At 39.0% G+C, this 27,869-nt stretch overlaps 1 protein-coding gene across 2 annotated transcripts in view; it reads left to right on the top strand.

Annotated features, from left to right (window-relative positions):
* The window catches only part of GPR155 (G protein-coupled receptor 155), a 54,016-nt gene that overhangs the window by 7,671 nt on the left and 18,476 nt on the right, over positions 1-27,869 (top strand). For both annotated transcript variants that reach the window (XM_023186012.2, XM_023186013.2), the window contains 9 exons: positions 5,959-6,358; positions 8,768-8,933; positions 10,254-10,409; positions 12,660-12,743; positions 13,385-13,502; positions 17,970-18,054; positions 18,150-18,240; positions 19,558-19,768; positions 25,660-25,764. In XM_023186012.2, coding sequence (XP_023041780.1) covers positions 5,959-6,358; positions 8,768-8,933; positions 10,254-10,409; positions 12,660-12,743; positions 13,385-13,502; positions 17,970-18,054; positions 18,150-18,240; positions 19,558-19,768; positions 25,660-25,764 — 1,416 coding nt within the window. The remainder of the gene's footprint in view (positions 1-5,958; positions 6,359-8,767; positions 8,934-10,253; positions 10,410-12,659; positions 12,744-13,384; positions 13,503-17,969; positions 18,055-18,149; positions 18,241-19,557; positions 19,769-25,659; positions 25,765-27,869) is intronic.

Genomic DNA, 27,869 nt, shown 5'->3' with positions numbered 1-27,869 from the left:
CTTGTAATATACTAGTTTCAGAAAAAAATCAAAGGGTTTTTTCCTCTAAAATATTCTGTAAAATGAGTAGTAGTGGAAAAAGACCTATTAGAATAGTTAATCTATTGTCATATTGAGGCAGACTTTTCAAATAAAAAATGTAATCAGCCATTTTATCACTGCTTTTCTTACGTCCCACATTAAATCAGTGAATCTGGTGATAACCATGTTTCTAGCCATGTGCCAGCCCAAATTTCCCTGATGGTTGTTTGTTGATTTCGAGGTATAATTTTTGTTTTTATGTTTTTGTTTTTTTTATCACAATAATGAAAGCTCTTGTAACATTAAGTTGTAGAATATAACTTTGCTAAAAACCAATATATTAGACAAGTGCTTTTTCATGTATCTAGACGTTGGAAGGTGTGGTATAGAACTATTGGGGGTGAGTATCTGCTGCCTGATAAGGTAACTTATTACTGCTGCGGTGCCCATCTGCCTTCTGGCCTTGTTCTTGGTGAACAGAGAAAGAATACTGTGTCCGGAGAGAAGACCTTTCTTTCTTTTGTTTCCTGGCCTCTCCGAAGTATTCCCACTCTCTTGCTCACAGATAAGCATCAATCATGGGTTATAAGAAATGTCCTTCGGCCGGGCGCGGTGGCTCAAGCCTGTAATCCCAGCACTTTGGGAGGCCGAGACGGGCGGATCACGAGGTCAGGAGATCGAGACCATCCTGGCCAACACGGTGAAACCCCGTCTCTACTAAAAAATACAAAAAAACTAGCCGGGCGAGGTGGCGGGCGCCTGTAGTCCCAGCTACTCCGGAGGATGAGGCAGGAGAATGGCGTAAACCCGGGAGGCGGAGCTTGCAGTGAGCTGAGATCCCGCCACTGCACTCCAGCCTGGGTGACAAAGCGAGACTCCGTCTCAAAAAAAAAAAAAAAAAAAAGAAGTGTCCTTTTTGAGACTGCATTTGTTTGACATCTGTCCAATTTACAGGTAACACAGGAAATGCTGGCAAGGAATTAATGAATAAAGAAAAAGGATAGTCACGTTTTCTTTCACTACATACTATGACAACTATAACACTCTATGACATTACATTAAAATGATGTATTTTTACTCCAGTAACAGAATAGTGCATATTGCAACTAAAAAAGAAGGCTGGACATGGTGGCTTATCCCTGTAACCCCAACATTTTGGAAGGCTGAGACGGAGGGATTCCTTAAGTCCAGGAGTTTGAGACCATCCTGAACAACATAGTGAAAACCTTATCTCTACCACAACAGCAAAATTAGCCAGGTGTGGTGGCACAAGCCTGTAGTTCCAGCTACTTGGGAGGCTGAGGCAGGAGGATCTGTTGAGCTTAGGAGTTCAAGGCTGCGGTGAGCTATGATTACTACTATACTCTAGCCTGGGTGACAGTGAGACCCTGTCTCTAAAAAAATAAAAACAAGCTCACTGTGTTTTAGAGCAATTCTTTTCTAAAGTACTTTAAAAAATCCAAGTATGAGAAGAAACTAAGAATCTCCTGTGGCAAAATGTTGATTTCAGCATATCAGAATGGTACCCTGCCTCTGTCGTTAAAAGATACTAATAGGGCATAGTTAAGTCCTATAATTTATTCTTCAAACAATGCTGATAGCATAAGTACCCTGACTAATCATAATTATGGTCTAGTGTTTGAGCTGTAAACAGAAAGGAAATGAAGCATTTAACTATATGCCATTACATAATAGAATGATCTTGTCTGGGTCTTTGTGTTATATGCTAGGGATTGAAACCCTGCAGGAATCAAAATAGGAAGCACAGTGGGTGGCCAATTTTGTCTCTTAGTTCTTCAAAGCTATATAATAACTCCTCATAATGGGATTCCCCCAGCCCTCCAAGAGCCTTATTTATAAGCATTAATTAATTAGAACTTAAAAGTCGATATAATGATTGTAAACCTAATTTTAGTTACTATGCTGTACCATACTGCTTTAGTGTATATTTTTTCAGGTTTGAAAAACCATCTTCAGATTGATAGCAAAAAAAAAGCACTGCTAATTTATAGATAAAGATGTGATGTTAATTATGCAAATGAATGGCAGAAGTAGACTGAAATTCCCATGTTGAACCCTACTCTAGTAATTTAACCTGTATTTATTTAATCACAATTTTTTTGTGTGTTCCCTCTAGACTACACTTCTGCCTTTGTATGCTTGTTCAGCTGACTTAAAATACCTCAATAGTAACCTGCTTTATAAATATTCATAATGTGTAAAATGTAAAAAAAGATACAAAATTTCAGTTAGATTTATTGTACAACATGGTGATGATGGTTAATAACAGCGGATTCTTGAAAATCGCTGAGAGTAGATTTTGTGTTCTCATCAGAAAAAATGATAAATATGTGAGATTATGCATATTTTTAATTAGCTTGATTTAGTCATTCTATAATGTACACATATTTTAAGACATATACATTATAAATATATATAATTTATATTTGTCAATTAAAAACAAATGTTTTTAAAAGTAAAAATAAAGTTTAAAAATGGATTCATTGACAACAATTGATGTAAAGAGCTGTGTATTAGAAAATACATGTTTACTACATCTGAAACTTTTGGCATTCATTGACGTGTTCATACAATTCAGCAAGTATTTTCAGATTTTCTCAAGCATTATGCCAGGGACTGTAGGCTATTAAAATGATGCTTTCAGGGAACTTAGAATTTGTTGAGGTGGCACTACTATGAAACAAAGTACTACAGAATATCAGAGAAGGGGAGATTAATGACATAGGTTGAAGACTTGATGGAAAATGTAGTGCCAGAAACAGGCCTTAAGTGGTAGGTGAGATTTAGGTAAAAAAAAGGAGATGGTGAGAAGTTAGGGGGTGACGGTATGAACAGCATAAAGAACTAGTAATTATGAATGTGGTGGTTGTCTGGTATAACTGTTATTAAACTGGCTGATGGAGTCTTTGCGTTAAGAATGGGATGGATAAGTAAGGGGCCAATTGTGGAGACTGGACTGTGAATGTTAAAAGAAAGGCTTTTTTGTGCTTTGGTTTTTTTTTTGAGATGGAGTCTCACTGTGTTGCTCAGGTTGTAGTGCCATGGTGCAGTCTTGATTCACTGCAACCTCCACTTCCCACGTTCAAGCAATTATCCTGCCTCAGCCTCCCAAGTAGCTGGGACTACAGGCATGTGCCACCACACCCAGCTAATGTTTGTATTTTTAGGAGAGACGGGGTTTCACCATGTTGGCCAGGCTCGTCTTGAACTCCTGACCTTGTGATCCGCCTGCCTCGGCCTCCCAAAATGCTGGGATTACAGGCATGAACCACCACACCAGGCAAAAGAAAGGTTTTGTAGCTGTTCCTGTGGGCAGTGAGAACTGTGAGAAAATCTTACCTTTTGAAAGTTTAGATTTAGATGGTACTGTTAGCAGTGAATAAAATGGATGAAGAAGGTGGTTGAGAAAATCCAAGAGAATGTTGGCTGGTAAACACATGAAGTAATCTAATTTTGAGATTTTTGACTAATGATTATAGTAGCAATCAAGAGGCGAAAATCCTTCCAAAGAAGGAAAGTATATGGTGAATGGCCAGATATAAAAACTGTTGCTTAAATTTGCACTGAGTTCTTAAAACAATGTAAAGTTCATTATGTGGTGGTGATTAAATGCTAGTGTGCCAGGAAAGTAAATTTCTGGAAAAAGGCATTAATATAAGGGGCTTTGAGTAGATCATAGAACTGTATAGCTGTGTTGTCAAAGGAAAACATGTTATGCATCTTATTGTGGCTGGTTAGGAAAAATTCTGATACTCAGATGAAAATATAAGACTTTTCCAAAATATGTGCTCTATTATAAAAACTGAGTGGTAGACAGGTCTGAATTTCTTTCTCTTGAGATAAAATATCTCAAGAGAATCAGAAATATAGCTATCTAAAAATAGTTATCAAAAGTGCTGCTTTTTGTTTAAAAGATGAAACCTATGAAACCTGAAAGAAAACCACTAACTTATATAACTAGCATATCTAATTTGGAAATCAGTGGAAAGAACTTATAAAATTTTATGTAATCAAATATTTTTTAGCCACTGCTTCATTTTGGAGATATTATAGATCTTGAATTTACTTAGCTGAGAAAATCGGGATTGAATCTGTTAAAAAATAGGTTTTAGCTTTTAAGAAAAACGTGACCTTCTAAAGGTTATATAATCTAGTTATATAACTTTAATGGGACATGTGCATGACATTAACTGAACTTACATATCCTGAGTAAGTAAACAAGTGTATTTTCCTGCCTGTATCACTTTATCTTGGTGTAAATTGAGAAACCTAATCTTTTACATGTTTTCACATGGTTGCTTCTTTCCTTGTGAGCGATTGTGGCTGTTCTTTTTTATCTTTCTCAGCTTCAAATCAATTATAAATCAGCCTTTGTTTGCATTAGATTGTATAATTTCAGGACCCATTGCCAAAAATGGCTGGAGACCAGTTTGTTTACTAAAAGGCCCTAAGTTGTTCTAATGAACTCAAGATTAGGTCACCAACCCTCACATCTACCAAGAAACTGCTAGAAGTCTGATCCCACTCACTCACCTCCCTCATGAGATAAAAAAACGCATCTTACTCAGTGGTTAGGTCCTAAAGTCGTCTTGTATACTCAAACTGTTGAAAATGCTCACCAAATACAGCACGCATACTTTGTCTCTATTGTACCATTTTTCATAAGTGTAACACAGCCAGATTTTTTTAGCCAGCATTGTTTTTCAATGAACAGCAGTTGAAATAATTTGTTTGCACTTGGAAACATGCTATGCGGGTGTGTGGGTTGGGGGCGGGAATGAAGCTTTTGTTTTCCCAAGAGGGTATGGTTGAATTTGTGTTAATTAAATGTGCGTTGATGTGACTCTACTGTATTTCCCTCCCAAACATTGTAAGATCCACCTTTCTATCTCTACTCCTTAAGTATCTCCACTGGTCTTCTTTGAAGGCATTCTTTCGTTTTCATTCCTCTCAAATGGAGATTGTTTATTTTCCCATTGCCACATGAGCAATGGAAAGTAGGACTGGCATCCTCACAGCTATTGCGGACCATTGCTAGACTATCCCTCTGCTCTGTTGTTAAAAACTACTTTGAGGTTCATGCTTTCTGGCTAGACCACTCATCCTGTCTGCTGTTAACCTGCTGACCTCATTCTGGGCATTCCCCCTCATTCACCTTTATCCCAAGTTTTGTCATTATCTTGTGAACTACCATGAAATTCTCTGCCCCGTCATTTCCTTGACCTCCTCATCTCCAGTGATGTTTTCCTTTAGTCCATTTCAGCCACTAAGTCCCATAGCCACATTCTGGACCTTGTCATCTGGAAAATATTTAACTGAGTAGCTCATTACCTGTTTTACTCTGAACTCCTGCACTTCCAACTGCCCCTAATTCCTAGAGGCCTCCAAACATCTCCCATCTTCATTTCTTTTCTTACACAGCGTGGACTCCGTCACATCTGTGCTCCTTTTTAGTTCCTTAAATAATTCCTACTCTCTCCTCAACCCTCTGTGATCTGACTTCTTTCTCTTACCACTCCAGTAAAACTGCTCTCTCCATGGATACCAATAAACACATTTTTGCTATTACTACTTAAATGTTTAGTTTGTCCCTAGATTTTTACTTTGAATTGTTTCTTCTAAAAATTCTACAATTCTGCCCATTTTTGGAGACTAATTTTAACCCTTAGATGGTTAAAAATTAGGTTTAAAAATAATGTGTAAACTTGGTTATCATTTTATAAACTATATGATATTTATTACATTTTTCTTTTTTTCAGATTTATTACTAAAATGTACTTTTCCAAAATAGGCTATTTGAGTCATTTTGAAAATTTCAGATTTATCATTGCTATAAAGTACAGAAAATGTTATATATATAACACATATCTATATTTCTGTGGTCATCATTTAAAAATCAATATTCTTATTTTGCAGTTGAAGCTTTATATCAAACTACATACCCAGAATATCTCCAGTACATTTATTTGGTGGCACCAATATCTCTTATGATGTTAAACCCTATAGGGTTTATCTTCTGTGAAATCCAAAAGTGGAAAGACACTCAAAATGCTTCTCAAAATAAAGTAAAAATTGTGGGACTTGGACTCCTGCGTGTATTACAGAACCCAATAGTATTTATGGTCTTCATTGGCATTGCCTTCAATTTTATTCTTGATCGAAAGGTACCTGTATATGTCGAAAATTTTCTTGATGGACTTGGAAATTCTTTTTCTGGATCAGCCCTATTTTACCTTGGTCTCACGATGGTAGGAAAAATAAAGAGACTGAAGAAGTCAGCATTTGTTGTACTAATTCTTCTCATCACAGCTAAACTGTAAGTATCACTTATTTAACTTTAGAATTGTACTTTTTGAAAGCCGTATTTAGCCAATTCGTCAGCGGCATGTCTGCAACCATTTTACCCTTTGACTATTAATAACCCCTCCCTGTAGAATAGTTGTGAGATAAAGGAAAATGTGATGCTGGTGTATTGAGAAAAGTCATTTCCTTATTCCTTGTAGCTTATTCTTTCCATTTTACTGTCAGAGGATAAAGATGATGGGTTTCCCTTCAGCTTTTATGTAAAATTTACTCAGTATCTCCTCATGTCCCAGTTTGACAGTATTTTGAAATAAATTTTGCAGCATTTCTGACTTTTCCCAATCCATAAAGATCCTAAAGACAAAAGCATCTTAGTAACAACCAGAACAATAATTTCTAACACAAACTTTTTTTCATGAATTTGGGAAAAGCATTTTGTAGTTCTGAGGTTGGCCAAACTTTCTAAATATAGCTAAGTCAATATGAATGATTATTATCAGCCATATGATCCTGGCTTGCCAAATGAAAAGTACTCACCAACTCTTTGTTGTTGTTCTTGTTGTTCTTGTTGTTTTTGTTTGAAACAGAGTCTTGCTCTGTCACCCAGGCTGGAGTGCAGTGGCGCAATCTTGGCTCACTGCAATCTCCGCCTCCCAGGTTCAAGCAGTTCTCCTGCCTCAGCCTCCCAAGTAGCTGGGATTACAGGTGCCTGCCACCACAACTGGCTGATTTTTGTATTTTTAGTAGAGACGGGATTTCACCGTGTTGGCCAGGCTGGTCTCAAGACTGCTGACCTCAGGTGATCTGTCCACCTCGGCCTCCCAAAGTGCTGGGATTACAGGCATGAGCCACCGTGCCCAGCCTCAATTTCTTAGTTAATAGTTCTTCAGCTTACTTGGTCCATTAGCCATGGAGTTGTACTTGATAGTGCAGGTGACATAATTTTACTGCAAGATTATCCCAAAGTACTTAAGGCATACTTAACTATGGCATTCCCCTCATGTATAGACAGTTATATTCATGAGACCAGCGCAACGTAACCTAATATTTATATTTTCATAATAATAATAATGAATATAAATACTGAAAATTATTTATGGCGATGTCATGCTCTTCAGAACAAAGTATTAGTATTGCTGAAGTAATAAGTATAGTTTTAACAATAATGGTATTATCAACTTCTGCTTATCAGTAAAATTTAAATATTCTAATTTTAAAGATTTTCAGGGGGTCTTTGATACTTATTAGATATTTAAGTTTTTTAATTAAAAAAATACAGATAAAAGTAGTTCTTTACTCCATCCCAGAGCGCCTTGCTAGGTGCTGCCGTGAAAATGTTACCGATCTTGGTCTTGCTGATTTTAAAGGAGAGCCCCATTTGCTCAGCTACTGTGGATTTGCAGTTTCTATGGAATCCTGAAGGATTTGTTTAATAATTGGCTCTTCAACAGGTCTGCATTTCACTAGTTTTCTGCTCCATCTCAGTTGTTTTAGTTCCTTTGCTAATTTTTTTTTTTTTTTGGATTTACAAAGATGAAGAGCTACTTGAAGATACCTATTTTTCTACAGAATTTTAGAATCTTTTTTTTTTTGAGCTGGACTCTTGCTCTGTCACCCAGGCTGGAATACAATGGCATGATCTCAGCTCATTGCAACCTCCACCTCCCGGGTTCAAGTGATTCTCCAGCCTCAGCTTCCCGAGTAGCTGGGATTATAGGCACGTACCACCATGCCTGGCTAATTTTTTGTATCTTTAGTAGAGACGGGGTTTCACCATATTGGCCAGGCTGGTCTTGAACTCCTGACCTCATGATCCACCTGCCTTGGCCTCCCAAAGTGCTGGGAATACAGGCTTGAGCCACCACGCCCGGCAGTATTTTAGAATCTTATTAAGCAATGTTGTTATTAACTGAACCATTTCAACCCCTAATCATGATAAAGTTCAGCTTTTTTTTTTTTTCTTTCAAAAAAGGAGTTTCCCTCTCTCTAGAATACTTTGAAAGAAAGAGAAAGAGTTTAGTAATTCTCTTGAAAGAAGCTTTTATGCAGATTGTCAGCCTTCTTTCTTTCTTTGAACATTTCAGTAAACCGAAAGAGGAAGCAAGAAAGTAGCTAGAATTGCAACTTTTATGATCTTTTGACAAAAAAAAAATTATTTGTAGAATCAAAAAAATCTTTTTTTCCCTCCTAATCCCTGATGTATGAGGTATTTCCAGAATATTGTTACACTTTAAATGACTTCACGTTGAATTCTTGATTCTTTCAACAAAATGTGCCCGAGTAGACATGCATAGAATGTGTGCATGCAAATAGACATACCTTCTGGGCAGGAGAACCTGGTGCCAAATTCACCAGAGCAGCCTGCTACTGGGGACCACCATGGTTTCATATCAAGTAAATGATGTTTTTCTTTTTTCTTCAGTCTGGTGCTGCCACTTCTGTGCAGAGAAATGGTGGAACTCTTGGACAAAGGCGACAATGTGGTGAACCATACAAGTTTATCAAATTATGCATTTCTGTATGGCGTCTTTCCTGTAGCACCAGGAGTGGCTATCTTTGCAACACAGTTCAACATGGAAGTAGAAATTGTATGTTTATAGTACTTTCTAAGTTTGATTGTGTGTTTAGTAGAAAAAAACTTTAAAATTCATTTTTAATTTTTTAAAATTATTTTTTAAAAATGAAAAAATAGAGACGACGGAAGTCTCACTATGTTGCCCCAGGCTGATTTCAAACTCCTGCCTTCTGCCTTGGCCTCCCAAAGTGCTGGGATTACAGGCATAAGCCACCATGCCCAGCTCATTTTTAATTTCTAAACATAGAAAGCAAGATTGTTCTTTATGAGGCCCCGCACTTTGGGAGGCTGAGGTGGGCAGATCACTTGAGGCCAGGAGTTCAAGACCAGCCTGGCCAACATGGTGAAACCCTGTCTCTACTAAAAATACAAAAATTAAGCTGGATGTGGTGGTAGAGGCCTGTAATCCCAGTTACTCGGGTGGCTGAGGCACAAGATTTGTCTGAACCTAGGAGGCAGAGGTTGCAGTGAGCTAAGATAGTACCACTGCACTCCAGCCTGGGTGATAGAGCAAGCAACACTATTTTTTATGAGAATTTGGTGTCTAAAGCTTTCTCATTATAAGGAAATAGGCATCATGTAACATAATATAACAACAGTCATTTAATCTGGGGTCTTTAGTCAGCCATGACTTTTTTTATTAGTTTTTTTTAGTTTTAACTATTTTATTTCTGTACTTATACAGAAACCTAAAATTTATTTACAGAAGGGTAACTTTGACATTTTGAAGAAAAAATGCCTATTTTATTCATTGATAATTTCAAGCACCAGATGCAAAATACCACATAATCAACTGCAGCAGATAGATAAAACCGACACCAAATTATTAACAGTGTCTAAATGTATTGTACGTGGTATCTACAGCATCAGAGTAAATGATTTTTAAATATAATACGAAGGAACTAAGTTGTTTAATGGAGGTCAATTCTGTTATTTAATCTGTAAAATAAATATTTGCATGGTAATTTTCTTTTTCTGAATTCCTTTTTTTTTGCTGTATAGTTTGTGAAATAGGTTTATTTATATCATTGCTATATTTTACTTTCTAGAACCTAGAGGATAACTAACCATCAACAGTGGAATTTCTAGTATTTATTATGCATGAATATAAATTAAGCATAGATTAGAAGAGGAACCAAGGTAACTTAATTGTATTTTCTATTAAGGATTCTCAGAAAGGGGAAGTATGGTATTGGATAACATGCTGGATTTTATAATATCTTTACTGTGTCTCATTTTTATTGTAGAATGCTTTAGTGTGCCATGGTTATTTAAAGTTTAAAATATCGTTTAATTGAGATTGTAACTCCTCCATTTAATTTCATTTTTGCAGATAACCTCAGGGATGGTGATAAGCACGTTTGTGTCTGCTCCCATCATGTACGTTTCTGCCTGGTTACTGACCTTTCCCACTATGGACCCTAAGCCGTTGGCATATGCCATCCAGAATGTTAGTTTTGATATAAGTATTGTCAGCCTGATCTCCTTGGTAAGTACCTTGCATGCCAAAATGAATGGAAACCACAGAGTGAGTTTTGAGAATAGATTGTTGATAGAAAGGGATTTAAAAATCTAGTTGCTTATGAAATAAAGAAAGCTAAAGCCTGCCCGTAAAATATAATATCATCTTTCTGATTAACTGAGTTTTGTCTTTCCTTTTGGGAGTTAGAGTTGTACAGCAGACAAGACATGAGATTTCGTCAGACCTGGATTTTATTCCTGGCCCTCTCACAAACTAGCTGCATGTCCCTGTGGAGTTACCTTACCCTCTCTAAACTTCTGTTTTCCAGCATAAAATAATGACAATAATTTCACATATTTCCACGGGATTTTTAAGGGACTAAATGAAATAATATATGTAAAAAGCATTCTGCAAATGATGAATCACTATAGAATTCCTAGCTGTTCTAGAATCATGGGGTCAGAAGGTATCTTTGAGTTCAAGTCCAATGGCCTATTTAATGTTAAGGAAACTTTTGGTTACTTCTCAAACTCAATATGTCTAACTAAAATTAAATAATTAAGTATATAACAGCTAGAGAGTATTTTACAGATCAAATGGCCTATTGAATTCATGTTAGTAAAACTACAGATATTCTGGCTGAAAAAAAAAGACAATGTGTACAGTTAAAGGAAAGGAGGTGGGGGATGAATATGTATATTGGTAACAAATAAATGTGTGATTAATTTTAAAGAAATTCTACCTCTGTCACATATTCTTAAAATCTGCTACACCTATTCATAACAGGGCAGTTTGGGGAAAGAGACCATATGCATTTCAGTTGGCAATAAGGAAAGAAGGAAATCAGTCAGGATACTTACCTGGCCACTATGTAGGTAGAATGGAAGCCCAATCCTTTAAAATATGAGGAATGTGGTCTGGCACCGTGGCTCACGCCTGTAATCCCAGCACTGTGGGAGGCAGAGGCAGGCAGATCACTTGAGGCCAGGAGTTCAAGACCAGCCTGGCCAATGTGGAGAATCCCCATCTCTACTAAAAATATAAAATTAGTTAGGCATGGTGGTGTGCGTCTGTAATCCCAGCTACCTGGGTGGCTGAGGCACAAGAGTCACTTGAGTCTGGGAGGCGGAGGTTTCAGTGAGCCGAGATCACACCACTGCACTTCTGTGAGACTCTGTCTCACACACACAAAAAGAATAAAAATGAGGAATGTCAGATGATTAATCTTAAAGGTGGGTGGTACGTGTTGTTTGAAGTAAAACAGCCTGCCATTCAGATATCCCATGAGACAATATGGTGGAGATGGGAAAGGAAGAAAACTTAGAATAGTGCATTATTATAACTATCTCCCACTAAAGCTTAAATAGTTGTCTGTGACCCTGTGTCCCACCCCAGACACGGAAGGTAGGCATAGTTAGAACATGGCCCTGGTCAAGGGATTAGTTCTTTTTTGTTGAGACAGAGCCTCCCTCTATTGCCCAGGCTGGAGTACAGTGACATGATCTCGGCTTGGCTCGCTGCAACTTCTGCCTCCTGGGTCCAAGCAGTTCTCCTTCCTTAGTCTCCCAAGCAGCTGGGATTACAGGCATGCACTACCACACCCAGTAGAGGTGGGGTTTCGCCATGTTGGTCAGGCTGGTCTCGAACTCCTAACCTCAAGTGATCTCCCTGTCTGAGCCTCCCAAAGTGCTGGGATTACAGGTGTGAACCACTGCACCTGGCCAAGGCTTTAGTTTTTTGTTTTTTTTTGTTTTTTGAGATGGAGTCTTGCTCTGTCACCCAGGCTAGACCGCAGTCTTGGCTCACTGCAACCTCCGCCTCCCAGGTTCAAGCAATTCTTCTGCCTTAGCCTCCCAAATAGCTGGGATTACAGACACCCGCCACCACACCCGGTTAATTTTTGTATTTTTAGTAGAGACAGGGTTTCACCATGTTGGCCAGGCTGGTCTCAAACTCCTGATCTCGGGTGATCCACCCACCTTGGCCTCCCAGAGTTCTAAGATTACAGGCATAAGCCACAATTCCTGGCCGCATTAGTTCTTAAAGACCCTGTAATTTTTGGAGAGTTAATTTATTATGGGATCTCTCCATGCTTGTTATTTTACATTGGTTATAATAATTTACCTTTTTGGAACTAGACAGATTAAGTAAAATATTGGAAATTCTTTCTGAACCAGGACAAAGAAGGTTATTTAAAGAGGCTAATCATTGTGTTATTTAATAAGTAATTGTAAAGATTAAGAAACATGAATAACTTTCGAACGTTTTGTCTTCAAGGTCTGGTCTCTGGCTATTCTTCTTTTGAGTAAGAAGTATAAACAGCTTCCTCATATGCTTACAACTAATTTACTCATTGCTCAGGTTAGTAAAACTACTGGTATTTAGAACTATGCTTTTCTAATGGATTATTCTACTGTAGAGGAGAAAATAACTTTGCTAGGTTTTTCCAGTTATGAAGTCAGAAGTATTACCAAATGCAGTCAATTACAGTTTGATTACAATTAGTAGATGCCTAACATATTTAATATTGCAAAATGTCTTAAACTATCTAAAGTTGAGGCTAATAATGGCATTTGATGATAACTTTGCATTTTTTAATAGAAACAATTTAATCATTAATAATTGAACTTTCACAATCTTATTTTTCTAATTAATCTTTGCATGTCTCAAATTATAATAGAAAGAACTTTAGCAATTTTAATATAAGCCATTACTAAATACAGGTGTAAGATTAACATTTAGAATGTAGTCATCTGTTTGAATTGAATATGTATATTGTCAAAGGCTCTGGTATAAACTGGATTTTTAACATAAAGTTTGAAGTTTTAATATAAGTCGTGTGTAATACTTGAAAATTATTCACAAAAAATTTTAAATGAATAATTATATTTGCTGTGAATGAAAGATGAATATGGCTGGCTTAATTGGAATTTTCTGTTGCGGTATTGAATTATATGGTTTTCTTAGCTATTTACAAAGTCTTTTAATAATTTTTTCCTTAGTCTATTGTCTGTGCTGGAATGATGATATGGAATTTTGTTAAAGAAAAAAATTTTGTTGGACAAATTTTGGTGTTTGTTCTATTGTACAGCTCCCTCTATAGCACCTACCTGTGGACAGGTGAGTTGGATTATGAATGAAAATTGAGGTCTGTTCCCCACCCCACCCCATTCCTAATAACCTGAGCTTCTAGTGATCTATTTGAAGTCTGGTTGTACAGGATCAAGGCATGCCCTGAGGCAGATCAGCCCACCCACAGAGGCCGTCGGCAAAGCTGAGTTCCGTTTCCTAATGTAGTCTAGTCCTGCCTGGGCCTAGGGCCTTGTCTTGGTTTTTTTTGTTTTGTTTTGTTTTGTTTTGTTTGTTTGTTTGTTTGTTTTTGAGAGGGAATCTTGCTCTGTCGCCCAGGCTGGAGTGCAGTGGTCGGATCTCAGCTCACTACAAGCTCCGCCTCCCAGGTTTACGCCATTCTCCTGCCTCAGCCTCCTGAGTAGCTGGGACTACAGGCGCCCGCCACCTCGCCCGGCTAGTTTTTTTGTATTTTTTAGTAGAGACGGGGTTTCACCGCGTTAGCCAGGATGGTCTCGCTCTCCTGACCTCGTGATCCGCCCGTCTCGGCCTCCCAAAGTGCTGGGATTACAGGCTTGAGCCACCGCGCCCGGGCCTTGTCTAGTCATATGGTCCTTTTCCCCAGGACCTGTGGCTCTAGGCTGCTGTCAGTGCTGCTCCCTTTTGGAGACAAGAGGGAAGATACTGGAGGCAGATGGAGAAAGGAGGGAATGGGCAAGATGCATGAGGTGTGTTCCAGAGCTCACTATCGAATCCTGCTGAACAGGGAAATTCTGGCTTTGCCTCATGCAAATTACTTAACTTTTGAAGCCTCAGTTTCCTCATCTGTAAAACTAGGTTACAGCACCTTACAGAGTTATTTTGAGGACAAAAATGAGATATGAGTATTTATGTCTGGTACATGGTAGGCACTAAACAAATGGAACTATGTTAGTTATTAAATAGAAGGATTAGAGGTAATAAGAGAACAAGAAAACTAGGGAATAAAAGGGCATGGAAATAGAAAAGGACCCAGTGAGAAAGACTGTTTCTCATTTCAACTGGCTCCAAAAAGGATATTCAAAATGTTGTAGCACATTGCTATTTTGAAGTATAATATTTATATGGATGCATACATTCTGGTACATTTGTGAAAAATTCTGTGTGGCTCTTTTGTATTCATCCTACAAATTTGAACCTGTAAAATGGCACATAAAAGGAAATAGTAGAATGGTAGGAGGCAGGTGTCAGGAAGTGACTGCAAAGGATGGCCCTTTGATTTCATGCCTTCAGGATCAAAAGCAGGTCCCATCTCAGTCAACAGCCTTTTGAAGTGAAGCAACAATGTGGTGAGGAATCACGGAATGAAAAATTCAGCACAAACAGAAGATGGTTTGTGCTTCTTAAAGGCAAGTACATCTTGCATAGCATGGGTTTTTATGCAATGTCAAATTAAAAGAGCCTAAGAGTTTATATTTCAAAATATCGATGGACCAACTTGATCTCTAATAACTAGGTTTTTTCAGGTTAACTTTATAATCAGAATAAGAGAGCAGCAACTAGATCAATCAATTAAAATGTCCTAAGTATCTCTGAAACCCTCTTCAAGCATGCATGCCAAAGTCTATTCAAAGAAGTTGTTCTGAATTCCCAAAACCCAATAAAGGTGCCCTTTAACCATCAGATTATTATGCTATGACAGAATTTTAGACCTGAAAATGTCATTTTAAGTCATCCCATTCAATCATTTTTAGTTTTACTCATTTTCATACCATCCTCACAATTTTTGCCATAACTGCATACTACTTGTTCTTTTTTCCTTAAAATTGATTTACTTTTTAAAAGAACTTTAATCAGTTGAGCCTTATATCAATAAAATCCCAGGTTTCATTTGTTAATTATTTTTTTTTCAAATACACTTTAAAATAAACGCTTAACCAGTCAAAACGTTTTCACCTTTGTGACACCTATAATCTCTACACCTTAGGAAACACTGGTCTAATTTAAATCCTTCATTTTGCAAACTGAGAAATAGGCCCAAAAAATTAGACTGATTTAGGTAGGAGCTCTCACAGCTTCTTCAGTGAGAGATCCAGGGCTAGCTGGATTCTGCCTGTTTGTATATAGTTCTTTTCACAAGGCAGGAGTGATGCACATTAGAATTTTAAAGACTGCTTTTGCTATTGTAACACAGATGGTACCCTTTCGTGATTGGTAACTTGTTTCCCTGGCACTGCAACTATACAGTGTACAAATGGATTGAGGGAAGAACAGTGGTAAAGAAAACCAATTCTCAAGGACCTCGATGTCAATTTATATCAATTTATATTAAATCTAGCACAGTGTTATTTTATCTGTACAAATCTTAAATCTAGGTATGTATTCTTTATATACAGCTAATATGCAATTCTAAAACCAAAGCAAACTCACAGATTCTATTCAAGCAAAACTACAAACCCAGTAATTCTAATTAGCAACATTAATTAACACGACAAAGGATCTTGTTTTGCTATTGTAAAGCATAGCTTGAAACATAAAATGGAACTCACTGCTATGGCTTTTTTGCCTTGCCTTTACTTCCATATGTGGGGTTTTGACCTTGTTTTCTCACTGATATTCTTTCTTCAAACTACCACTTCATTTGGACTGTGTGTTGTAATATCATTTGGCCTTCACTTGACTCAAACTTAATATAAAATCCATTGTAAGCTCTGGCCAGGCACAGTGGCTCATGCCTGTAATCCCAACACTTTGGGAGATCCAGGCAGGAGGATTGCTTGAGTTCAGGAGTTCGAGACTAGCCTGGGCAACATAGTAAGACCCTCTCTCTATAAAAAAATGTGAAAATTAGCTGGGCATGCTGGACTACATGCCTGTAGTCCCAGCTACTCAGGAGGCTGAGGCAGGAGGATCCCTTGAGCCCAGAATTTTGAGCTATGTTTGTGCCACTGCACCCCAACCTGGGCAACAGAGTGAGACCCCCATCTCTAAAATAAAATTAAAATAAACCCAATGTAAATTCTGAAATCGTGAGACTGCATGGTGGTTACAAGGTGGATACACAGCTGACTACCATTGGAAAAAAGAAAGATTTAAAATTTCTCGTAGAAATTCCCAGATCCTGAAGAATATGTCTTAGGCACCCTAGGGGTCCACAAATCGGAGTTTGAGAAACTGATTCAAGAAACAAATAATTTAGCTTGTGTCAAGAGGCTAGGTTTCTAGTCCCACTCTGCCCTCTGCTGGCTGTATGACTTGGGCAAACCCTCATTTCCACATCTATAAAATGAAGGTGCTAATTTAAAATAGAGGTCCCTTTCAACTTTAAAGTTCTAAGATCCTATAACTATGTAGAATTTATTAGATAAAATGTTACTTGTATACATAATTACATATAAGTTGTAAGGAAAGTTCAAGAACTTCAAAACATTTGTGCTTGTATTAAATTCAGTGTGTGTTTGTATTAAGCACTATCATTACACTTAGGACGTTTTCTAAAAACATAACCTGGGTAAGAGTTGCCCATACTTCTTAGCACCAGAAGAGGGGGGTGTTTTTATTTTTAGAATTGTTCTGTATTCAGTTAGAAAATGTTTTTCAGCTGGACCCAGTGGCTCATGCCTATAATTCCAGAACTTTGGGAGGCCAAGGTAGGTGGATCACTTGAGGCCAAGAGTTCAACACCAGCATGGGCAACATGGTGAAGCCCATCTCTACTAAAAATACAAAATTAGCCTGATGTGGTGGTGCACATCTGTAATCCTAACTACTCATTTGGCTAAGGCATGAAAATTGCTTGAACCCAGGAGGCAGAGGTTGCTGTGAACCAAGATCATGCCACTGAACTCCAGCCTGGGCAACAGAGTAAGACTCTGTCTAAAGAAAAAAAAATGTTTTTCAATTATACTTAAATTCCAAACACATGGGTCAAAACAATAAAATGATCAGGGCTTTTGGAAAGAAATACTTCTTCACACACAATGACTCATGCCTGTAATCCCAGCACTTTGGGAGGCAGAGGTGGGAGGACCCACTGAGCTCAGGAGTTTAAGACCAGCTAGGGCAACATACCGTGACTCTGTCTCTACAAAAAAAAATATTTAGCCAGGCATGGTGGCATGTGGCTGTGGTCCCAGCTACTCAGGAGGCTGAGGTGGAAGGATCACTTGAACCCTGGAGGTCAAGGCTGCAGGGAGTTGTGATCACACCTCTGCACTCCAGCCTGGGCAACAGAGCGAGACTCTATCCAAAAGAACAAACAAACAAACAAACAAAACCAGAGAGAAAATAAAACAAATCCTCACAGATAAAAAGAATTGAGTAAAGAAACAATATATGAGGGAAACAATGAATGATTTTGAATTAAAACTTGCTTCAAAATATTGAGAATAGCATTTATTTAGAAGGAATAAATTCTAAAGCAAAAATCACAGACTACTATGAAATAAGCTTGGTTTAAAAAAATAAAAAGGAAATAAAGTTTCATGAAGTTTGATCAATGTTGAGTAACTGTCTCTCTTTCAATCTTCTTATTCTTAGGCCTTCTAGCAATTTCTTTGTTTCTTTTGAAAAAGCGAGAGAGGGTACAAATTCCTGTTGGAATCATCATAATATCTGGCTGGGGGTAAGTTGGTAGTTCTCTGTTTGCTTAGACCTTTCCATATACACAATTACTATTCATCCTTTCTTTTTCTCTCCCAATAACCCTTGTGATTGCAGAATTCCTGCTCTCCTTGTTGGTGTTCTTTTGATAACTGGAAAACACAATGGAGATAGCATTGACTCAGCCTTCTTTTATGGAAAAGAACAGGTGGGAAGAGTTTATTGGCAGTTCTGTTCTTGTGAATGTCTCCTTTTAGCTTGTTAATGTGCCTTGCTAGACTTACATTAAAATTAACTTTGAAAATCTATTTCAATTTATTGCATATCAGATTGGTGATTCTATATCACTTTGTCTCACCTAGAACATTAACATTTTACATGTCTAAGTCCATTTTTAGCTGAAGATTTCTAACTGCTTAAAACTCATTGAATGTTCTCAATCATACTTAGGAATTGTGTTTCCTCTGCTGGAGAAAAGAGTGATTAATTTAAAACCATTTAATAAGTTAGCAGTGATAATAAAGGTCAAATTCTTGACTCTTAATCCTGTATAAATATAAATTTCAGGACAAAATGTATCTAGGAAAAGTATGCTTGAAAAGCTATAGAGTAGGTGGCTTGTGGGACCTGCAGAATTCTTTAGGGGTAGAGTACAAAGGTGTGTGTTTTTAAAAAACTTCTCCACATAATTTTGATTTCTTACTCTTTTTTTTCTGTTTTGCAGTTTTGGATTTTATTGCATTTTTGTGAGAATAAATAAGATTATACATATAAAAGATTTAGACTAGTCTTGGCATCTTACTAGTGCTCAATAAATATTAGCTATAATTATTTTTAATATAATTACCATAAAAACATCATAGTGACTGAAGTATGCATGAACTATACGTGAAAGTGAGCAGAAACTTAGAAGTAAAGAAAACATCTGAGAGAAATCGTTTAGATACCTTGTAAAGGAAACCAGTGGCTGTGTTGGTAACCAGTTGCTATATAATGAAAGAAGCATCTAAAAACCTGTGTGATTACAAGCAAACCCTAATTTCTCTCCAAGTAACTTATATTCCTTACATATACTTACCTTTTTAAAAGTGCCACTGTTCTAGAGTATTTAAAACTGTGGAGATACATTGTCCATCAAAAATGTGCCCTAAGATGGCCCGGCGCGGTGGCTCACGCCTGTAATCCTAGCACTTTGGGAGGCCGAGGTGGGCGGATCACGCAGGAAATTGAGACCATCCTGGCTAACATGGTGAGACCCCATCTCTACTAAAAATACAAAAAATTAGCTGGGCGTGGTAGCGGGTGCCTGTAGTCCCAGCTACTCGGGTGACTGAGGCAGGAGAATGGCATGAACCTGGGAGGAAGAGGTTGCAGTGAGCTGAGATCGCGTGGCTGCACTCCAGCCTGGGCAACGGAGCAAGACTCCATCTCAAAAAAAAAAACAAACAAAAACAAAACATGTGCCCTAAGATTATCAAGATGAAGTTGTGAAAAGTGGCCTGGTACCTTTTTTTCATGTCGGCAGATGATCACCACAGCAGTCACCCTGTTCTGCAGCATCCTGATAGCTGGCATATCACTCATGTGCATGAACCGGACTACCCAAGCAGGAAGCTATGAAGGTTTTGATCAGTCTCAGAGCCACAAAGCGGTGGAGCCTGGAAATACTGCTTTTGAGGAGAGTCCAGAACCAATAAATGAACCAGAACTTTTTACAAGCTCTATTCCAGAAACAAGTACGATCTTTTTCATTTTATTTTTATTTATTTGAGACAGAGTCTTGCTCTATCATCCAGGCTGGAGTGCAGCGGCATGATCTCAGCTCACTGCAACCACTGCCTCCTGTGTTTAAGCCATTCTGCCACTTGAGCCTCCAGAGTAGCTAGGACTATAGGTGCCTGCCACCATGCCCGGCTAATTTTTGTATTTTTAGTAGAAATGGGGTTTTGCCATGTGGCCCAGGCTGGTCTTGAACTCCTGAGCTCAGGTGATTCACCCGCCTCTGCCTCCCACAGTGCTGGGATTACTGGCGTGAGCCAGCCTGATCTTTAAACATAAAGAAACTGCTACATGCCTTTGTAGCATGTATCCTGAATGTTTTGTTTTAGGGAAACTTCCTTGAACTATTTTGAATATCATGAGTACTTGTCAAATGAAGAATTTGAATCACAGTCAACAAACTCACTTGTAAAATTATTAATTAGATTTTTGTTTATAAGTCTTATTGTGAGTATACACTTTTGTTAAATTCTAAAACTTCCTTGGACCTGAGAATATAGAAAAAAGTAACAACTGAAGGAAGGCCCTAACTAGCAAACTAAGCACATACATAAGTTAATTTAACAATATTCTATCAGGCAAGCACCATCAATAAAATGAACTAAAGGAGGCCTGTTTGAATCCAGATTAATGATGTAAGTCAGGTTTGGGCAAACTATATTCCATAGGCCAAATCTGGCCCACCACCTGTTTTTGTATGGTCCCCAGCTAAAAATGTTTTGTTTGTTTATTTATTTATTTATTGTCACAGAGTCTCGCTCTGTTACCCAGGGTGGAGTGCAGTGGTGCAATCTTGGTGCACTGTAACCTCCACCTCCCGGGTTCAAGCAATTCGCGTGTCTCAGCCTCCCCAGTAGCTGGGACTACAGTCACACACCACCACGCCTGGCTAATTTTTGTATTTTTAGTAGAGACGGGGTTTCACCATATTAGTCAGGCTGGTCCCAAACTCCTGACCTCAGGTGATCCACCCGCCTCGGCCTCCCAATGTGCTGGGATTATAGGTGTGACCCACTGCACCCAGCCTAAAATGTTTTTTACATTTTTAAAGGGTTAAAGAAAAATTAAAAGACAAATATTTTGTGACTCTTAAAAACTACATGAAATTTAAATTTCATGTACATAATTTTATTGAAATATAGCCATGCTCATTTATATGTCATCTATGGCTACTTTCATGCTATAATGGCAGAGTTGAGTCTTTGGGGCCTATACTAGGGCAGTAGGTATTGGATAAACAGGTGAGGCCAAACTCAGGCAAAGTTGTATTGACAGGGTTTGGTAACTGATTAGAAGCTGAGTGAGGGCTAAGAGAGAAACTGAGAATAACTTCCAGAAATCTGGTTTAAGTGAATGTGTAATTGTGGGTATTACCTAAGAAGGAGAATTCAGAGAGAACAGAATTTGTAGGGGAAGATAATGAGTTCAATTTGACCCTTCTAAGTTTGAGATGCATGAGACACCAAGGATTCATTCTAGTTTCTCAGTGTGCCTCTTAAAATGGGATGCTTAGATCTGAATATAGCATTCCAGTTACCATGGTCCTAGGACACAGTAAGCATTCAATATTTGATGAATGTTTGTTGACTGAGTGAAGAATAAAGAGAATCATTCCTGTCCTTACTTAGAAAAGAAACTTTTAATTCTGCCTAACATTACATTAGCTTACTCTGATGATTTCATCTTGAATTTATGAGCAACTAAAAACCTGCCTCCCACCCCAGTACATTACTGAATGGTTTCTCTCCAATCCTGAATTTTTGCATCTGGCTTTTAAAAGTCTAGGGCAAGGCTGGGTATGGTTGCTCACACCTGTAACCCCAGCACTTTGGAAGGATTGCTTGAGCCCAGGAGTTCAAGACCAGCCTGGCAACATAGTGAGACCCTGACTCTACAAAAAAAAAAAAAAAAAAAAAAATTAGCTGGCCGTGGTAGTGCACACCTGTAGTCCTAGCTACTCAGGAGGCTGAGGCAGGAGGATTTTTTGAGCCCAGGCAGTTGAAGCTGCAGTGAGCCGTGGTCACACTGCAGCAATCCAGCCTGGGCAACAGACATCCTGTCTTTAAAAAAAAAAGTCTAGGCTGGGTGCAGTGGCCCACACCTGTAATCCCAGCACTTTGGGAGGCCAAAGCGGGTGGATCACGAGGTCAGGAGTTCGAGACCAGCCTGGCTAACATGGTGAAACACCATCTCTACTAAAAATACAAAAATTAGCCAGGTGTAGTGGTGGGTGCCTGTAATCCCAGCTACTCCGGAGGCTGAGGCAGAAGAATCGCTTGAACTAGGGAGGCGGAGGTCGTAGTGAGCCGAGATCGTGCCACTGCACTCCCACCCCAGGTGACAGAGCAAGACTCCATCTCAAAAAAAGTCTAAGACAGGACTTCAGTATTTACCTAAGCCTGTCAGGACTGAGATTTCTTTGTGCCTTGATTTGTAATCAAATATGTCAACTTATTTATTATATGTTGCTTCTCTTCCCTTCCCTTCCCTTCCCTTCCCTTCCCTTCCCTTCCCTTCTCTTGAAACAAAGTCTTTCTCTTCTCTTCTTTTGAAACAAAGTCTTTCTCTGTCTCCCAGGCTGGAGCACAGTGGCACAGCCTTGGCACACTGCAACCGCCACCTCTTGAGTTCAAGTAATCCTTCCTTTTCAACTTCCCAAGTAGCCGGGACTACAGGTGCGCCACCATGCCTGGCTAATTTTTGTATTTTTAGTAGAGGTGGGTTTTCACCATGTTGGCCAGGCTGGTCTTGAACTTCTGACCTCAAGTGATCTGCCCTCCTCATCCTCTCAAAGTGCTGGGAATACAAGCATGAGCCACCACGCCTGGCCCAGTTTTCTTTTTTAAAAGAATAAAACTTACCAATAAAGTCAGAATGTTTGTTAGAATCTTTCATTTCTGTTAACTCCAGAAGCAACCACTATTATGAATTTGGATTGTATCCTTCCAGAGCAGAATTTTACTATACTTTTATAATATGTGTAGTTTTCTGTCAATAATATATAGTATTTTTATATGCTTTTACATTTTTATATAAATCTTATACTGTAGATGTCTTATTGCACTCAATATTTTTGAATTCATTTTGTAGATATAATCAATTGTATGCATATACCAAATTTTATTTATTAATTTCCTTACTGATGGATTATGTTGCTTTAAAATATTTTGCTATTAGAAACAATACTTTAATGAACAGCTTTATTCACATCTCCTTGAGTATACATCAAGATTATACCTAGGATGTTGCTGAGCGCAGCGGTTCATGCCTGTAATTCTAGCACTTTGGAAGGCCGAGGCAGGTGAGTTGCCTAAGCTCAGGAGTTGGAGACCAGCCTGGGCAACATGGCAAAACCCATCTCTATACAAAAATACAAAAATTAGCTAGGCATGGTAGCACATGCCTGTAGTCCCAGCTACTCAGAAGGCTGAGGCAGGAGGATCACCTGAGCCTGGAAAGCAGAGATTGCAGTGAGCCAAGAGCACACTACTGTACTCCAGCCTGGGAAACAGAGAGAGACACTGTCTCAAAAAAAAAGTATGCCTAGGATGGTAATTTCTGAGTCAGGAAATAGGTAAGTTCCCATGGCTTTAATGTGAACCCTTTGTACTTTGTTCCTAATGTTACATCTCTAACCTGATCCCTTTATATAGATCCAATCCCAGATTTCCTGCTGTCTACACATGTATTATTTACATCTCAGCCAGGCGCGATGGCTCATAGCTATAATCCCAGAACTTTGGGAAGCCGAGGCAAGCAGATCACTTGAGGTCGGGAGTTTGAGACCAGCCTGGCCAACATGGTGAAATTCCATCTCTACTAAAAATACAAAAAATCGCTGGACTGTGGTAGCAGACGCCTGTAGACCCAGCTACTCGGGGGGCTGAGGCAGAATTGCTTGAACCCGGGAGGCAGAGGTTGCAGTGAGCCGAGATCGCACCACTGCACTCTAGCCTGGGTGACAGAGCAAAACTTCATATAAAAATATATATATCTTTCTGAATATGTGGCCAGCACTTACTTGTTCTCTTTTTCAAACGTACTGGAGCTTTTTAAACAATTATCTTCCTTTTAATGGTTCCATCATTCTTTAGAACTTCCCGGCTCAGCAACATCTCTGCTGTTTCCCCTTCAGGTGAATTAGTCATTTAGGGCATGGAGTTCTCCCTCTGCAGGGTCCCCCTCCTTCCCCTGATCTCCCATCTCCCCACTTTGGCCTCCAGTCTCACTGCTGGATTCTTGTAATTCCCTCCTAACCAAACTGCCTGTTTCTTGTCACTCTGGTCCAGTCTGTTTTATAAGGGAAAAGGCCAAATTAATCTTCGTCACGGAGCTCTGGCCACATCAGGCTCCTGCTTCAGAGGCTGCAAGGGCCTTGCAGTGCCCGTGACACCCAAAGAACTGCACTTAGTGCCCAAGCCCTTCCACTGCCGGTCATATCCCTCTCCGAGACTATTCTGCCTCCTCTCCCTGGAGCTGCCTGAGCTACGCAGTGAACCTTCCATTCTTTGGTCCACACCCGCACTCAGCACTCGTGTTATCACTTCTCATCATGCCTTTACTTCAGGGCCTTTAAAACCGAAGCTCACTAATTTCTTTATTTGGTCATTTTTGTTGTTGTTGTTGTTATTTTTATGTTTTTGAGATGGAGTCTCGCTCTGTTGCCCAGGCTGGAGATCATTGTATAATGATCAAATCAGAGTAATCAGCATATCTATCACTTCAAAATTTATAATTTCTTTTTGTAGGAACATACAAAATCCTCTCTTCTATTTTGAGATGTACAGTATCTTTTTGTTGACTATAGCCACCATACTGTATGATAGGGCACTAGAACTTACTCTAATGTAACTTTGTACCTGTTGACCCCATCCCTGCCACCCCCTCCCCGCCCAAGTATCTGGTAACTACTACTCATCCTTCTTTCCTTTCCCTTCCTTCCCTTCCTTCTCCTACCTCCCTTCCTTCCTTCCCCTCCCCCCCCCCCCCCCCCCCCCCTCCCTCCCTCCCTCCCTTCCTTCCTTCCTTCCTTCCTTCCTTCCTTCCTTCCTTCCTTCCTTCCTTCCTTCCTTCCTTCCCCAGGCTGGAGAGCACTGGTGCAGTCATTGCTTCCTGTAACCTTGAACTTCTGAACTCAAGCAATCCTCCCACGTCATCCTTCCAAGAAGCTGGACTATAGGCATATGCCAGCATGCCCAGCTATTTTTTAAAAAGTTTTTTGTAAAGACAGAGTCTTGCTCTATTACCCAGGCTGGTCTTAGATTTCTAGCCTTAGCTGAGCATGGCAGCTCACACCTGTAATTCCAGCACTTTGGGAGGCCAAGGCGGGCAGATCTCCTGAGGTCGAGAGTTCTAGACCAGCCTGGCCAGCATGGTAAAACCCCATCTTTACTAAAAATTTAAAACTTAGCTGGGTGTGGTGGCAGGTGCCTGTAATCCCAGCTACTCAGGAGGCTGGAGCGGGAGAATCACTTGAACCCGGGAGACGGAGGTTGCAGTGAGCCGAGATTGCGCCACTGCGCTCCAGTCTGGGCAACAGAGTGAGACTCCACCTCAAAAAAAAAAGATTTCTAGCCTCAAGTGATCCTCCCACCTCAGCCTCCCAAAGCACCAGGTGTAAGCTATCACGCCTGGCCACATTCAATACTTCGATGATATTAAGTTTTTTATATTTTGTATATGAGTGAGAAGATTTGAACACTTTTGGACAGATACCATGTGAAAACTATTGAGGCTACATGGGAAGTGTGTGTGAGTGGATTTTGGTTTGTTTTCTCTGGCATCTCTTGAAATTGTCCATTTCTGTTGTGGTTGGGCTCTGCTCTCACGTACTATTTGATTGATACAGGTTGTTGCTCCTGCTCCATGGGAAATGGTAAATTACACTGCCCATCAATAGAGCCAATAGCAAACACAAGCACCAGTGAGCCTGTGATTCCTTCGTTTGAGAAAAGTAAGTGCCTCTGGACTGAGGATGGGATTAAGGGACAGAAGATTCCTTATTCTTATCCCCCAAAAAAACTCTACATAGGATATCTACAGAAGCTACAAACATCAAGAATATAGATTCTCAATTAAGAGCAAAAAAGTGCTAATAGGGAATAATTGTGCATAGACAGAATACTCACTTTAAAAAATAAAGTTCTTACAAAGCAATAATAGGTAGTATCATACACATTCTCCAATAAATTTAACCCAAGTGACAAATCCAGGAAGTTTGCCCTAAAGGGCATTTTGGTGGGAGGTGGGGAGAGGGAAGCTTTTTTCTTGTTTTAGAAACCGAGACTTTCCCCCCATTCTCATCCCCCAGGACTAGGACTAATTAATTTGTTCTTAATTATGTTTTGAATCTGTATGCTTTAAATATGGCCATTCTTATAAAATAAGGAACAGACACCTTTAAAAGTAATAACTTCTTGGCCAGGCACAGTGGCTCACGCCTATAATCTCAGCAGTTTGGGAGGCCAAGGTGGGTGGATCACAAGGTCAGGAGTTCGAGACCAGCCTGGCCAACATGGTGAAACCCCATCTCTACTAAAAATACAAAAATTAGTTGGGTGGGGTGCTGGGCGCCTGTAATCCCAGCTACTTGGGAGGCTGAGGCAGAAGAATTGCTTGACCCCAGGAGGCGGAGGTTGCAGTGAGCCAGGATCATGCCACTGCACTCTAGTCTGGGTGACAGAGCAAGACTGTCTCGGAAAAAAAAAAGTAATAACCTTTTGACTAAGAGATTGAATTACATTTATGGCCTAAATTTCAAATTACTCAAAACAACCAAACGTACTTCATACTTGCGTGGAATTGCAATGCATTTTTCATTGATTATACTTATTTATAATCAATCTAAAAAGGGAAACCCCCCAAAATGCTCTTTTTGATAAGGCATATATCAACTATATTATTGCTAAAGGCATTATGTTTTTATATAAGAAATGTAAGGATTATAGAAAACAATGTATGCAAATCACTTAGCACAGTATGTGGTATACATAGTAAATGCTCATTAAAATATGTAGTAGCAGTAGTAATTATTGTTATTCAGATGGGATTTATATTTGGCTGCTATCTGCTGGCAAGGAATGAATCTTAAATAATAGAATTCACATTTCCATAAAAAGTAGTGAAAACATATCAGATGTCGAGCATTCACTGACTTTTTTTTTCTTTTACAAGAATCCCTTTCTGGCAGTTAAACCATCTTTGTTTTATCTGTCTGCCTTTTTTCTAAAATTGTTTCTTTACATCAGAAAACCCAAGGTTGTCCTCCTTATAGTTTTCACCCTACGCAATATACCTACTAGTAAAATCCATTAACAAATTCAACATGTAATCTGATTTGGCAAATTTCATTTTCCCTCCCCAAATTTCCTAAGGCTTTGCTTATCTGTCATTCTCTTCATTAATAATGTTGATTCTTGGCTGAGCGTTGGTGGCTCACTCCTGTAATCCCAGCACTTTGGGAGGCCAAGGCAGGAGGATCGTGCTTGAGCCCAGGAGTTCAAGACAAGCCTGGGCAACATAGCCAGAGCCTCTCTCTACAAAGAATCAAAAAAAATTAGCTGAATGCAGTGGCTCATGCCTGTAATGCCAGCTACCCAGGAGGCTGAGGTGGGAGGATCACTTGAGGCCAGGAGGTTGAGGCTGTAATAGGCCATGATCATATCTGAGCAACAGAGCAAGACCCTGTCTCAAAAACCAACAAACAAAAAGTTGATTCTTGAAAATTCTCTTAAATTATAGGGGCTTGGATTTTCTGATCATATTTTATAAAAATCATATAGAATGAGAGCCATTGTATAGTGACTTCATCTAATCATACAATTTAGTATCATCCCTAAGCCTAAAATAAAGCCTGAAGGAAATTAAACCATGGGCAAATTAGAATTTTTAGAGTTGACAATATAATTTATTCTCTACCCCTTGGCATAGTACAAAGGCAAAAATAAGTATCACATTTAGATTGTTGAATGGCAACAATGTATGAAAAAGCAAATGAAAGATAGTAAGATTTATTTTTATCCATTTTTGTAATATCTGTACACAATTTTTTTTTTTTTT

This window comes from Piliocolobus tephrosceles, chromosome 11 (assembly GCF_002776525.5).
Source record: "Piliocolobus tephrosceles isolate RC106 chromosome 11, ASM277652v3, whole genome shotgun sequence".
NCBI lineage: Eukaryota > Metazoa > Chordata > Mammalia > Primates > Cercopithecidae > Piliocolobus > Piliocolobus tephrosceles.
This window is presented reverse-complemented; position numbering and strand designations above follow the sequence as displayed.